Below are 15,075 nucleotides of genomic sequence, written 5' to 3'. Positions count from 1 at the left end.
CGAGGGGGCGCTGTGCCGAGTCGAGGCGGGACGCCTGGTCCTCGTACTGTGAGACCACCGGCTGCTCAAGCTACAGAGACGCGTCAAGCAGGCCGAGGCCTTGGACTTTGGTTCATGCGGGGCGACCCCTGAGGCCTCATGGGTGTCCCCCGCTGGCAGAATTGTAAACAAGTCAATATAGTCCGAATGTTCGTTGTGTTTTTTCTTGTGGGGATGTGTGTGTGTGCGTGTGTGTGTGTGTGTTGTTTTGTTTAGTTTAGAGTGTACGGGCAGGCCTTGCAGGCCATGAGCCCAGGCCTTGTCCGTGAGGCCCAGATCTTCGGGCGTACCTGTACATGCTCTTTACTGGCTCCGAGTGATCACCCTCCCGGGAATAAATGCCTCTTAAAAGTCAAAAAGTTTTTCTTTCTTTCTTTCTTTCTTTCTTTCTTTCTTTCTTTCTTTCTTTCTTTCTTTCTTTTTTTTTTTTTGCAAAAAGAGCACACTGTTGGCTTATATTCATTTATGGTGTACTGCAATCCCCAGGTCCTTCTTTACAGTACTGCAACGTAGCCTGTCATTCCCCAGTCTGTATTTGTGCATGTAATGATTCTGTCCCACATGCAGGACTTTGCACTTGTCCTTGTTGAATGTCATCTGATTGATTAAGAACCATTTCTCTAGTTTACCTAAGTCATTCTTCATCCTAGCTTTACCCTCCAGACTAACTACAACTCCACCTAACTTGGTGTTGTCTGCAAATTTGCTAAACATGCACTCAATCCCAGATCCCAATCCAATAATCCTAATCAGGAATGAAGATATTAAACAATACCAGATTCAGGAAAGATACTTGGGGAACCCCACCTGATACCCCCTCCTAACTAGACAATGAGCCATTCATGATTGAGCACAATGATGCAACCAGTTCTGTATCCACCTTACAGTACTTTCGTCTAGTCTATATTCCCTTAGCTTGTTCATGAGAATGTTGTGAGTGACAGTGTCAAGAGCCTCACTAAAATCAAGGTATATCATGTTCACTGCTTTCCCTCATCTATAGAACCTGTCACTTGATCATAAAAAGAAATCATGTTGTTCAGGCATGACTTTTTCTTGGTGAATCCATGCTGTCTGGTCCTGATCACCTTGTTCTCATATAAGTGCTTCACAATAGATTCCTTGAGAACCTGCTCCATGATCCTTCCAAGTGTTGAGGACAGGCTGATTGGTCTGTAGTTTCCCAGATCCTCCTTCTTTCCTTTATTAAAGATGTGCACTACATTTGCCTATCTTGTTTAAGCCCACTATATTTGCCCATATTTTATATTTGCCCATTGTGTAATGGATAATTAAATGCATTCAATTGTTTAAATTGTGAACATATTTAATACGTACAATGAAGAAAAACAATTCTACCCATCATGTGACAGATATGCCTACTATAGTATTACAATTTATCTACAGACAAGACACTTTGTAATTTGGGGGGGGGGGGGTTATAAATGAGAGGACAAAAGAAACATTTTGCTCATAATTAAACAATATTTATTTTTTTAAACCACAGATGTGTCCCAGTTGCTTTCAACTTCATTGGGTAAAGATACAGCATATATTTTAAGGTATATAAAATAAAATAAAACATTGAGTCTTGCTCCTGCTTGCCTACAGGGTTTTGTTTGGCCTGATTTTCATTCTAACGATTTTGAGAGAATAATCAGAAGCTCTAAATGGTATCCAGACCACTCCATTTTCAACCTCATACGGAATATTGTTTCTTGGATCATATTGGCCTCCTAGGTAGTACATACCATTGAGATTGGCAGCTTGACAATTGTTATACCACCAGCCCCCTCCATGCACTTCTGCACAGTTCTCCTCCCACTGGTCACTGTCCCTATCAAAGGTGCTGAACTTCATGTTGGCATGAGATGTATATTCACTACCTTCATCCACTGAGCCTGTGATCAATGCATCCCCAGCTGTCCCCTCATAATTGGACACACTGAGGACATAGCCTTGTGACTCAGAGCCTACATGGATATTATATTCAGCATAAACTGTATTGCCAGCCCAGTCCTCTAATTCAACTCGAAGGACAGTGTCCTTCTGGGTCAACAAGTGTATGTTTTCATTGCCCAGCCAGAGCTCTCCTTTCCCTTTGGCATCCACGCTGCCGAAACCTTTCTTGTAGTCTTGCCAAGTCTGGTTAAAATTCACTGATCCATCTATTCTCTGTTGGATCAAAAGCCATCCTCCCAAAGTGGTCTCTTGGTCGCAATAAACTGATAAAACCTTACTGGATCCTGTTGGCTTGATTCTGAAAATGCCACTTTTGGCACCAGAAGTGTGTTTCTGGCGAATATCCTCACAGTCTAAAAAAAAAATTGATCTGGTTGACAGAAGTTATCAGTAAAACTTTACAAAGACTTCACAGGAATCCAAATAGTGATAATGCTGATGGAAATTTGCTAAACATATCTTTGACTAAATGGGAAAATATTCCATGCAACATTAAAAAACTGATAGATTTTAAAATGAAGATAACATTCTCTAGGCAATGTATTAATAATGCAAAATTTTGCCCCCAATGCTTTCTAGATGGTATCAAACAGACACATTGTTAGTATTGTATAATCAAATTAAATGTATTGCAGTAAAACCAGTATGTCAGTTTGACTGAGGATTATATCTGGCTCTGTTACTGTACTGTCTATTTTTTCTCATGTGGAAGGGTACCTGTCCCAGTGGTTCTTGGCCCTGAAAAGAATGTATCCATTTTGAAACTGCATGCCTTAAAATCTGGGCCATCTTCAGTGCTCTCGTCGTGTGGAAACCCATCTAACCTCCAGTCTTTAGTGATTTGGTTTCAAATGTGGAGCCACCCTTGTTGAAGCTAGTAGAGCTGGACACTACTGTCTCGGATGAAACGCCACTCTGTGTTTTGCTATATGGGAGTTCAGATATGTGCCAATCTTCTTCCCCTTCCCTTAGCTCTCCAGAGGCATCTGAGCCTTGAACACCCCGTGAGTGACTACTTCCACCACTACCACGCTCAGATCCAGTTCCAGTGTTAATAAAGCCAGAACTGGTACCACCAATGCTGCTACTGCTATGTCTGCTACCATCTGACTCAGAGTCTGTGGAGAAAAATGAGAATACTTTATCAAGGTCTGACATACCATCTCCCCCACCACCTGTGGTGACTCTGACATTGTAGCCCCCACTTATGTCTTCCTTTCCTAAACCTCGCAAATGGGAGCAGTCAGAACCGTCAGATGAAGTGTACTTTTCAACAACCTCTTCTCTAGGGCCATCAGGTCCAGTAACAACCTTTTTGGTGACAGTTTTAGTGCATGTATAGTGGGTAGAAGAGGAGCTAACTCCTTCCCCAAAACGAGTTTCCTTTCCATAGGTAGTGTGCACGAATTTGCTACCTTGTGGTTCTCCGTCTCCCTTATGTACTGACGAAGAATATGAGGTATCTACTGGGAAAAATTTTGGGCCTGTTTCTGGACTTTCTAACACCAGTTCAAGCTGCTGCATCTTATTCAAAAAGTTCCATTCTGGCCAATCCTTGGGATCCCCAGCTTTAAAGTGCGGAAGAATAGTAGAATCCTTCATTGGCTTTATTTTTAGCACCCTGATGATGCTAGATGATAAGTCAGACTGCAAGTTGATTGAACTGGCCTGAGTGAGCTGCCTCTGGATGTTGTCATAGCTTTCCTTGTCCACATGGTAATCAGAGCTCTTAACACAGGATCCTTTGCAGGCACGTATCTTAATATCAATATCCACCTGCACAAAAAAGACACAATCTATTTAGATGCTGTATCATGACTTTTTCAGTAGTGTTGTAGGTGTAGTTGGGATGGTTGAGGATATGAGAGAAGTGAGATTTATGAGGTGATGTCATATCTTTCATTGGAACAGTCTTTCAATGTTGAAGTTCAAAAGTTTGTCTTCTGTCTCTCCCAGCAATACAATTTAGTCCAAAAATGATATCCTTACCACACAAATCTAAGTTTTTCAAACAGCTGCATCCTTTTGAGAGGTTTGATATCTGTAGTATGCCTGCTAAATTACTGAGGTGACCAAAACTGAGATTTGAGTTGCTCCAAATGTCAGCCTTGAAATAGAAAACAACTTAAGCTCTACTGCTGGTTCTAGCAGGTCTAACTGAGCAGGTGTTAGTAGAATATGAGGCACGCTATTGCAAGGCTGCAGGTCCTGCCATCATTATTCACACTGGGAACATCTACACATGATATTAAGGCAAAGAAATAAATTCCAGCATAGTTTGCACTGATTACTCCTGGGTGCAGTGTTTACACATGTGCCCAGAACCTCATCATATTGAGCTAGAGCAGTGCAGCCTCACCTGCAGAGCATTCAAGGGGTCAGTCTGCCAGCCTGCGGCTGCTCCCCCCAGTTCAACATGCTGTAGAGGGGCTGACCGGGGCAGGAGGGTGCTACAGTGTGGGGCTAGTTGGCAGGCAGCCCCCACACTGGAGCACCCTTGTTCCCCAGCCAGTCCCATCACCATTTGCTTGTATCTGGCAGTTGTATCCTGTGGCAGAGTAAATTAGTTTACTCTAGCTTCGTAACATTGCATGTGTAGATGCTGATGTTTTACTGTGAAGCTAATTAGTCTATTCCACAGTAAACATCTCTTGTAGATGTGCCCACTGAGTAGTATGAGCCCATTGATTTCAGCATGACAGTCCTGGAGTAAAGCATAGCTCAGTTTGAGTCTCAGGGGCGTACATGGGCCCTGACTAGAGATGGAGAACCTCAAGTACCTGTCACAGAAGCAAAAAGTATCTCTATGGGGGGTGTGTATATATATATACACACACACACACACACACACACACACACACACACCCATACACACACTGGTGAGTGGGAATCACTGGCTTGGATGAATGATCAATAAAAAAAAGCATCAGACTCTAGATTAGGGTACAAAATCATTTTACTCCCCCTTTTGAATAATCCAGGATATTTTTAGTAGTCTTCCATTTTGATTTTGTGAATTGGGCCTGCCCCATAGTGCTTCCATCACAACCATTTTTAGTAGTCATCAGCAAAATCAGCCAAACAGGAGGCTAAAATTAATGATAGGAAACCCAGATAGGTTGGTACTTTAACTGTGAGAGCCCAAAAGAGAGACAAACTATTGCCCCCTTCTTATAAAAGCTATTTCCTGTCCTGGTTGCACCTGATTTTTCCCACCAGCCATTGCCTGCAATTCTTTGAGAAAAAAGCAAGACATTACTCATTGTAGAGAACATCTGAGCCACACAGTGAAGAAACCAACCAACTAGAGTCTGAGGAGGCATGTGTATCATTTTGGCTTCTGCCTCAAATGGGCAGAGTCTGCAAAACTGCTGCTACTTTTTCTTTTCAGTGAGAGCCCTGATCCAGAGATGAGGATTAACAGACAGTTTGTGTACTTGTATTTTGGAAACAATAGGAGTTGCATGACACTTACCTCCATGCGCTTCATTTCTAACACCTGTTCTCGTATGCTGTTTTGCAGACCATAAATCCTCTCTATTTGAGCAATAACTTTGGTTTTTAATGATACAATGCGCCTTCTCAGATCTTCTATCACTTGTCCATATTTACTGTCACTCTCTGAAACAGAAATATGCCATTGTCAGATGTATATGAGGGTTATTTCCCTCATAACAGCAAAAAAACAAAGCAAAAACATAAAACCTGCCCATCCACCCTGACAAACAAACACCGTTCCTCTCTCCCGAAACCCAAATACACTACCAAATATCCATATTCATATGGAAAGAGTTCCATTTAGGATTCTAAATGATGTATCTCTCATAATATTGAAGAAGTAGAAATTAGCAGTAGATTTTTTTTTAGTAAGACATTTTCTCTTGTTATATTTGTATTTGTTAATAAGTTTAACAGTAAGTTAAACTAAAGTAAATTTATTTTACTAATGCAGGAAAGGAACATAGCATTTTTGGAAGCAGTAGCCCAGCTGTCCTGGAAAAGAAACAGCAGAATTATGATAGAATTACATTTTTAGAAATGTTGTGGTAAATCGTTTGTGACATTTATGATGTTAAAACCATGTAAACTTGGTCTGAAATCATGATGGCTTTAGAATGTTGAAGCTGATTAAAAATATGCAATTTGATACAATTTAGACAGTCTTCTTGCCCTTGTTCTAATATTCTGGACTTGAAAGTTTCTTTCAATTAGTTTGCAAAAAAAAAGTCTATGTTTTCAAAAATAATTAAAAAGCAGTTGTATATGAACACAATAACCTTAAAACTATGAAACTTTTGAAATAAATGAGAGTTTCTCTTTCAAAGTGGCTGTCAGATTGAACATTACATAAATTGCAATGACAGAAGATTGTTATTGTGGAATAATATAATATTTTTAATCTTCCCCACTGAGACCAGCAAGGTGTCTGTCTCTCAGACTTGTTTTTGAAATATTTCTCTTAGCAATAGGTTTAGGTTGTGATCCCATGTGAATTGCATACCAAAAGCCCCTATTAATTTCAGGAAAGACATAAAGAGGGTTCAGATGAAAGTCCTAAAACCTCACTAAATTATTTGATCGCAGTGTAGTTACAATGCTGGAAAAGAAGTGCAAAACAGTGAAGAATCAGGCCCAATATTTTTGTGTCATGGTAACTTTTATCGAGTATAAAGTAAACCTGCTTGTATTTGTCCACTTTTATCCAAAGGCATAAGACTTAGTGTATATTTTTAAAACAGATCTTGTTGCTACTTACCCTGGCCACTGACTAGAGTTCCTTTCATGGAGTTAAATGTTTCTGTTGTTATTATCTTGGATTTTTTGTATTTGTTTTCATTATCATCCAGCAATTTCCTAATTTTGTCTAGTCTGTGATTAAAATCGCTATTGGTGTCATCAATCAGCCCTTGCATCCTGCAGCCTGAAGGACATTTCTGTCCCTAAAAAAAAAAAAAAAAAAAAAAAAAGGAAAAATTAAGGGAAAACATTTAATGCTGCCTTTTTTTTAACATTATGACCACCAAGTTTTGGAAAAGACTACAAATCCACTAACAAGTTCAGGGCTAGATTTTGCTACTCTTCCTCACAGTGCTTATTCCACCCATTCTCTTTTCATTCCCTCATTCTCTTATTTTCTCCAGAGGAAAGGAGAGTTTGCATGAGAGCTTGATAGGCCAGAGTCAGAATGGTTTCCCAGATGCTTAAGTTGTAAGACCTACTTGTTAAAGCCAGCTGTTGAATGTAGGAAAAAATGGAACCCTGACAAAGGGAGAGGTCCTGTGCAAAAGGTATCCCTTAGCACATGGCAAAGGGTAGCCCTGCTGTTTCATGCACACATGTAGACACCTACAGGGTGCATTTACTGTGCAGTAACTGAAATTACTACTCTGTAAAGGTGTGCATCTACACGTGCATGTCTGTACTGCACAGTAAATATGGCAATTTATGCCCGATTAGTTACTGTGCAGTAAAGCATGTGTAGATGCCTTACTGCACAGTAACACTGTGTGTGGGGGAATAACTTTAGTCCCAAGTCAGTGCACGCACAGTGTTAATATGCTTTAATACCTGCACATGTAGATGGCAGCCTATTCATGCTTACTGTGCAGTAACTTATTGTGCAGTAAATTTAAGCTGGCATAAATACACATGTAGACACACCCACACTGTAGCTCATGCTGCAATCCTTTCTAAAGCCCTTACTTTGAGAGACTGAATCTTAGAGTCCAATGCTTCTTGTTGTTCCCTTTAAAACCCCTCCAAATAAAAAGCCACAACTCTCGCATTTTACAGATCCAAAATAAATGTACTAATGGTGATAAGGTGATAATGACTTGATGGCCTGACTTAAATTAGGGTTAGGACTAATGGTTCACCAGTTTCCTTTATGACCCCTGATGTACAGGAAACAGGGTTTTTTTTCCCTAGAAAATCAGGTAAAATTACTTTGACAGAGACTTAGATATGTCACATTGCAGCTAAGGTAAAAATAGATCTTTACTCAATGATCACAACGCAAATGCAATGCAGTATATCTAAGGTCCACAGTTAGCTTGATGTTTACTTCCCATACCCTTTCCTTACCCATTGATCATCCGAACAGAAGGGCCAGCTCTTTTCATGTTTGCAGCTAGCTTGGGCACGTTCTGACAGTCTGGGGCCACGTGCAACTCCTCCTTCTTCCTCAAAAGTGCTTCCCTCCTCAACTGCCTATCAGGGAGACAAAGGGAAAAAACCAAAAATGAGATTAGCTATGCAGGTGATGTCACAAAAGAGCAATAATGCTGAAGTCACTGAGCAGAGTATGGAATAGTTAACAGCAAAACAGTTACAGGCATGTGGAAAGCATAATCAGTCAAAAAAAAGGATTTTTAAAGTTCCCCGCATTGAACTTTTTATGTGTATTGCCAAGTAAGATTTCCCTTCTGTTTTTAATAATGCTGTGAATAGAGCGTTTGATGATGCTCAAGATATTGTCATAACAACAATGCAAATTATGCAAATTATGTGTTTTATATTTTGGGTTTATACACAGTCCATAGTCTACACTAAAACTGGGCTTAAAAATTGTCCAATATCTTCAGTGTGTTTTTAATTGTGTGTTTTCAAAGAGAAAAGAACACATGGAAAAAGTACTGAAAGATAACAAACTAATAGCAACAACAATAGTGGTGCAAGGAAATAGAGATACAGATTTTGTTTAGTTCTGAAAGAAGCAAATATACCCAGCCACTAATTTTAAATCAAAGTACATAAGATCTTTCACCATGTGTGTTATTTCCTTTGTTCAGTAACGTGGCTGTGCAATATTCCAATTTCCATAATAAAGTAAAAACTTCTCTGAGTTTATTAAATGTTATCTGGTCTGACCGAGCACCTTTGAACACATTACCTCTATGAAAGCAGGAAAATGGTTAACGCAGAGTGGAGGAAAGCTTTCCACAATTTTAGTCTCAAGGGCCAGATTCTGGTGTAATTTGATATAACGTCATCAAGGTCAAGAGAGTTATGCTGGTCTGCATCAGCTAAATATTTGGCTTCAGCATATCTTTACTTCAGCAAGTAAATATTTACTCATTTAATTTCCTAAATATGATCCATATGCTTCTTAAAACAAATGTAATGCCTAAGTGCAGGCATTACAGGCATAGACTATAATAGCTTCAAAACAACCATTTCTGTTTAATCAGATCAACTTTCACATACTTCTGTGATTCGTTTAAAACATATTTTCTTCATTTAAAAAACAAACACATGAAGAAAATCTCTTTATGAAAAATCTAATATAATCTTGTGAGCTGAACCCTGAACTGTATTATTACAGGATTAAATTAAAAGAGTTGGAAATTAAGACTGACACTTCTCTTATTGCAAAAGGTGTCACTTCTTAGACCTATTTCAACTTGATGCTGCCGCCACTGTAAACAATTCTGGATTCTTACCTCATGTCTGAGTAATACAATATATATGGACCCCAAACGTGCTCAATAAACTGCCAGTCGACTGGAAAGCGAAGATGCAAATAAAAGTAGAATTTGACTAATAGCATTTAAATTATCTCACTACTTGGGGACACCAATACAGGCACAGTGCAAAGGTAATGCTTTACATCCCTACCCCTGCATCTATTGATCTGCTTCACTACTACTGTGGAGAGATATTTTTGGCAACATTCATCTTGTGTTCTGTGGGAAGAAATAGGTACACAATAAAATACAGAACAGACATCAGAATGAAAGCTCAATATTGAAATAGTTAAGGCAGACTTCTATGTGAGTGTGTGTGTGTGCATTTTTCAAGCTACATAATAGCTAAAATGAATGGTTAATCTATTAATGGTCATTAATTAATTGTCTGCTGTTTAAGATATCAAGCCAAGGTATCCAAAGAATGAAATAAACTGAAATCCTACCCAGACTATGCTGAGGCACAGCAAAATGCACAAGATCCTCATCTGTAACATCTTCAGGAGAATGGCAAGGATGACTGATGGAAAGGATACCTTTCATTTGGTTTTTGGTTCAATTTAAACCTTAGCGAGCAGTTTAGATTAATCATTATGTTCCCTTCTGTTTGCAAAGTCAACATGAAACATGCCCCAGTGAGATGACCCAAGAGCTCTTGCACAAGTTCCCAAGCTTGTTTGTTCCAGATAAGTTTGTGCAATACTGGTTTGTGGGGGTGACCCTTATTCCAGGAAAGGAATTGTCTAAAACGTAGTTTCTGGTAATTAGATATTGTTTGAGCAGAACCTGGAAGAATTCAGCCATACCTAACCACTGAAAGATATACATACTATCAATATGATATTTAGAAGGACTTGTTATTTATAAGATAATATTTTTCCCCTAGTTGCATGAATAAATCCTGTTGACTTGTAGTCATGTGGGAAACTTAGATCAGCAAAGCAAGAAGGTTCCTAATCTAATAAATAGCAATATATGCTCATCAATATAAATCAAATACTGAAGGATAATTTTATGAAATGCTCATGGTAAGCCATGTGAGATATATGACTTCACATTTCACCCTTTACTGGTTACTCAGACAAAACACATTAAGTGAAGTAAGGACTATACCTGACCTTAGCTATAAAATACATTAGTTATAAAATTATATCCAGTTTTGACCATTTTATATTCATTTAGAATGGAATATATTTATCATTTTGCTTTGTTTTATGTGGCTAGTACAGTCAAATTTAAGGAAAGGAAAGGAAAGGAAAGGAAAGGAGGACAGGTCTAAATTTTCTTCTACATGTCTTATGAGATATAATATACACTCTGATCAATAATCTTCTGAAGTAGTCTCCTGTGTCCTGCTTTCTACTGTTTCATCTTAAATGACCATTCATTTATAAACAACAATTCTATAGTGGTATAGTATCTGTGAACGCCCCATAACAAACATATAAGATAAACCTCTCCCCTACATTTTTGTAGAACATGCTTTAGGATGCAGGCTTTTGTGAAAGAAAGTATGTGTATGAAAGAGAGAAAATATTAAATAGGCTTTGGTGTTGGAGAAGTTTATTTTTCTCAAGTCGTTCTCTTTGCTGAGGAAATAGCATCAGTTCAGTCTTGTTAGTTCAGACTTGTTAAATATCACTGATGTAATTTCAGCCTGCTTGGTACTGGTGCATTGTCTTAGATTTTGAATAAGTATAAGTTTTAGCAGATGAGAAATAGTTTTAGAATTAATACATTGCACTTAAAGTCTGCATATGGAAAGATATAGTGGTTGCTGTGTCTATATGAGTCTGGAGGGGTGTAGGTTGTAGCCGTGTTGGTCTAAGGACATAGGCAGACAAGGTTCTTGTGAGTCTGGAGCATTTTAAAGTGGCTAAATGAATAACATAGCAGCACAAAAAAGTTTCCTCAACAGGTCTGTTTACTTAAGAAGCATTGGTATATGAAGGCCCTGTGAAATTATTAAATATGGTTTGGTTGCCAACTTACCATGAAGAAGAAAGTACACAAAATTAGAATTTATTCTTTTACTAGTTCACTTTTCTTTTACATACTATGTCTACACATGCTATTAATGTGCAAAATAAATTCCAGCACAGTTTGCACTGAAGTTTATTGCTCCGAGGCAATAAACACATCTGCACATGCGCCGAGGACCGCAGCATGTTGAGGTGAATCAGAGCAGACCCAGCTGGCAGCTGCTCTGACCCAGCTCAATGTGTTGCAGAGGGGCTGGATGGGGCATGAGGGTGCTCCAGTGAGGAGCTAGTCAGCAGGCAGCCCCTGCACTGAAGTGCCCTTGTGCCACAGCCAGGCCTATCAGTATCTTCATGTGTGTTGTGGTACACTAATGGGTTAGATGGGTTTCTACACCATCATGTATACATGCACATGGTGCCCCCTGCCTGACCACCCTCCTCCCCCTCTCCTTAGCTCCTTGCAGGCTGGAAAAGGGAAAATCTGCATTTTTACCCTTTTTTCTGTGGGAAACGGAAAACCTGGATCCCTGGTTATCAGCAATTCAGGTTCAAATCCCCTCTAGGCAAGTGGGGCACAGAACACAGGCCCTCTGGCTTCCCAGGTGAGTACCCTAGATGATCAATTCCAGGGGGCAGAAGAAGTGGAAGCCCTGTCATTTTGTAGCAGTCTTCGAACTAAAATGATTCACTAAGCCATATTCACTCAGTTGGCAGGCCCTTACATAAAGAAAAAATGATGTAAGGCTCTTCATGTACAAAAGGGCCATCAGATTAAACCAGAAATCGTTACTTAGCCTCTTTCTTCAATGACAGAAGGATTGATGGTCTGTCCAAATATGGAATCCTGCTTAGTTTTGTTCTATCTTAAAATAATATAGCAGAATTAGAAAAGTCATACAGTAGAGCAAAATGATTATAAGCGTGAAAGAGCACAATAAAAGATAACATTAAAAGTATTAAGACAAATTATTGCAGAAAACAGATGAATAAATACCTGATCCAAATTCCCACTGACTTTGGTAAACTGAATGAGATTTTAAGATAGGACAAGATAAAGATGTATATGCACTACTGTAGGGGTTGTCAACTGGGGGTATGTGTATTCCCCGGGGTACTTGGGAGTGCTGCCACCCACCATCCCATGCTGCCGCCTCCCAGGAGCAGGGCTAGGGTGGGGCAAGGGCAGCGGTACCCCTCTGTGGGCTGCACAGGTGCTGCCTGGCCAGCCAGACGCGGAGGGAGGGAGGGAGGGTGGGAGTTTGCACGTGGTAGCGGCCGCCACCACCTACCACCCTGCGCTGGTGCTGCTCTGCTGCCAACCCCCACCGCTCTGCATCCAGTTGCACACCACCCCCACCCCCCCGCTCCACATCCAGCCACCAGAGGTACACTTATTTTAAAAGGTTGAAAACCCCTGTACTACTGCATACACACATACATGAACCAAAACAAATCTGTATTCATAGGAGACTAGAAGGTCAAGTACTCAGGCATTAGGAAAAGCTGGAATTAAGTTGCATATTCCAGCATAATGGGGTGGGCAAGCAGAACACCAGTCTCAAGTACCAACTTGGTGTAGGGACCAGTTTGGTAACCCCTCTAGAGAGTCCACACCTTGGCAGCAGCAACAGCCCCACAGTGCTCCCGTTGCAAAAGAAGCAAGGTTGATGGACACTGGATTGTAGCTGTAGCAGCAAAAAATGGGTCAAGCAGACTACACTACATCAGCAGCCAGAGAATTTTGAACCCCTGGAGCAGGTATGGCTTTCCCCCCACCCTTTCTTCAGCAGGGTTTGCTCAGAGCACAAACCCTGCTAGTTATGCCTCAGGTACATTCAATCTTTAATTGGTGCTTCTATGTGTATGTGTTAAGAAAAAATCCCTAACCATATTACAAACTATCATTTCACTGGGACACTAGGTCATTCAGAGTATAGAGTATATACTATATCCTAGCTCATGAGTACATATACTCATTCAGTATATGGCAGGTACCTAATGAATAAGTAGCTTTTTGATAGTTTATCTTCATTATCCAATGTTCAAACATAGGCTCCACGCTATTCAAACCTTCAAAGTAGAAGTATAGTAGAGTTTAGACCCTCACTTTAGTATCTGAGTGTTTCACAAACATGCATTTATTAATTGGTATTATCCTCATTTCAGACATAAAGGACTAAGCCAGAAACCAATTAAAATCAAAGTGTCCACTAACTGTGGAAGCCCAATTTGAGACATCTAGGGCTCAGTTTTTTTTCTGAATAGTTTACACATTCAGAATATAGCTGCTATTGACTTCTGCTGAGGTACCGAATGCTCAGTCATGGTCTCAATTTGTGCACCCATAAAATGAGTAATACCTATTGGCCACCTCTGAAAAGCTTTGTTTCAGTGATTTGCTTACAGTAACAATGACATTCAATGACATAAGCAGAATAGAACACTTTTCTGCCAATAGTATTAATTGCCTTAATGAGATCCTCCTTTGTCTTTCCAGTCACTGGCCTCACTCACCTTCCAACTTTTCCCAAAAGTAAGGCAGTTGTGATTCACTACAAAAGCACCATTCATCCTGTAAACTGAATTATGCAAGTGTTCAACAGAGAAAAACAGAATCATAGAATTATAGCATTCGATAGGGTAGGAAGGGACCTCAAGAGGTCATCTTGTCCAACTCCCTACTCAAGGCAGGATCATCCCTGACAAAATCATTCCTGCCAAGTGTCTGTCTACCCCACTCAAAAAACTCCTAAGCACTAGGATTCTACCATCTCTCTGGGTGGTCTGTTTCACTGATTAACACCCTCGTAGATCTCAAATATCAAACCTACATTTCTCCTGTTGCAATTTAAGACACTGCTCCTTGTCTTGTCCCCTACAGTCACACAGCACAATTTGTCTCCATCCTTTATAACCAGGTTTATAACACCATCCTTTATAACCTCCAGGTATTTGAAGACTGTTATCAATCCCCCTCAGTCTTCTCTTTCCCAGACTAAAAAATCCCAGTTCTTTTAAATTTCCTCAGAAGGAGTGTTTCCAAGGCCTCTAATCATTTTGCTGTTTTCCATTGCACTTCTTCTAATTTGTCCATGTGTTTCTTGAAGTATAGGTCCTAAATTAATGCTGACTTCATGAAGGAACATCTTGAGAAGCTGGATATCTTCAAGTCAGCCGGCCCTGACAATCTTCACCCCAGGGTACTCAAGGAGCTGGCGAGCATCATAGCCCAGCCTCTAGCGCGGATCTTTGAAAACTCTTGGTGCTCTGGTGTAGTGCCCGAAGACTGGAAGAAGGCCAATGTGGTGCCTATCTTCAAGAAAGGGAGGAAAGTGGATCCAGCTAACTATAGGCCCATTATCTATGGTGTACAGGAGTGGGATTGTAACCCTTTAAATAGTTCTGGAGCCCTATAGTGGACCTGCCTGTCTCTGAATTTAGAAGTCTCCAAAAATGTTCCAGAGGAGCTGTAAACATGTAGATGGCCCCTTCTCTTTGCAGATGAGGAAATGGTTATTTGAAACCGGTTGCATTCAGATAGGATTTTTCCAAGACTGCCCCCAGCAATGAAGTGTAATAATACTTCAGAGAGAAAGATAACAATTAGTATAAATCCAGTTTTACCT

General features: G+C 40.1%; 1 protein-coding gene across 1 annotated transcript; it reads right to left on the bottom strand.

The window, feature by feature from the left end:
- Positions 1–1,431: 1,431 nt before the first annotated feature.
- Positions 1,432–10,021, bottom strand: FGA (fibrinogen alpha chain). Its single transcript, XM_006034055.3, is given in 7 exon segments — positions 1,432–2,354; positions 2,719–2,829; positions 2,832–3,777; positions 5,477–5,622; positions 6,758–6,941; positions 8,086–8,211; positions 9,914–10,021. Coding segments are annotated over 7 exon segments (2,274 nt in total). The 5' UTR covers positions 9,965–10,021; the 3' UTR covers positions 1,432–1,644.
- Between the last annotated feature and the right edge of the window lie 5,054 nt (positions 10,022–15,075).

The sequence above is a fragment of the Alligator sinensis genome, unplaced genomic scaffold (assembly GCF_000455745.1).
Source record: "Alligator sinensis unplaced genomic scaffold, ASM45574v1 scaffold1146_1, whole genome shotgun sequence".
Taxonomy (NCBI): Eukaryota; Metazoa; Chordata; order Crocodylia; family Alligatoridae; genus Alligator; species Alligator sinensis.
This window is presented reverse-complemented; position numbering and strand designations above follow the sequence as displayed.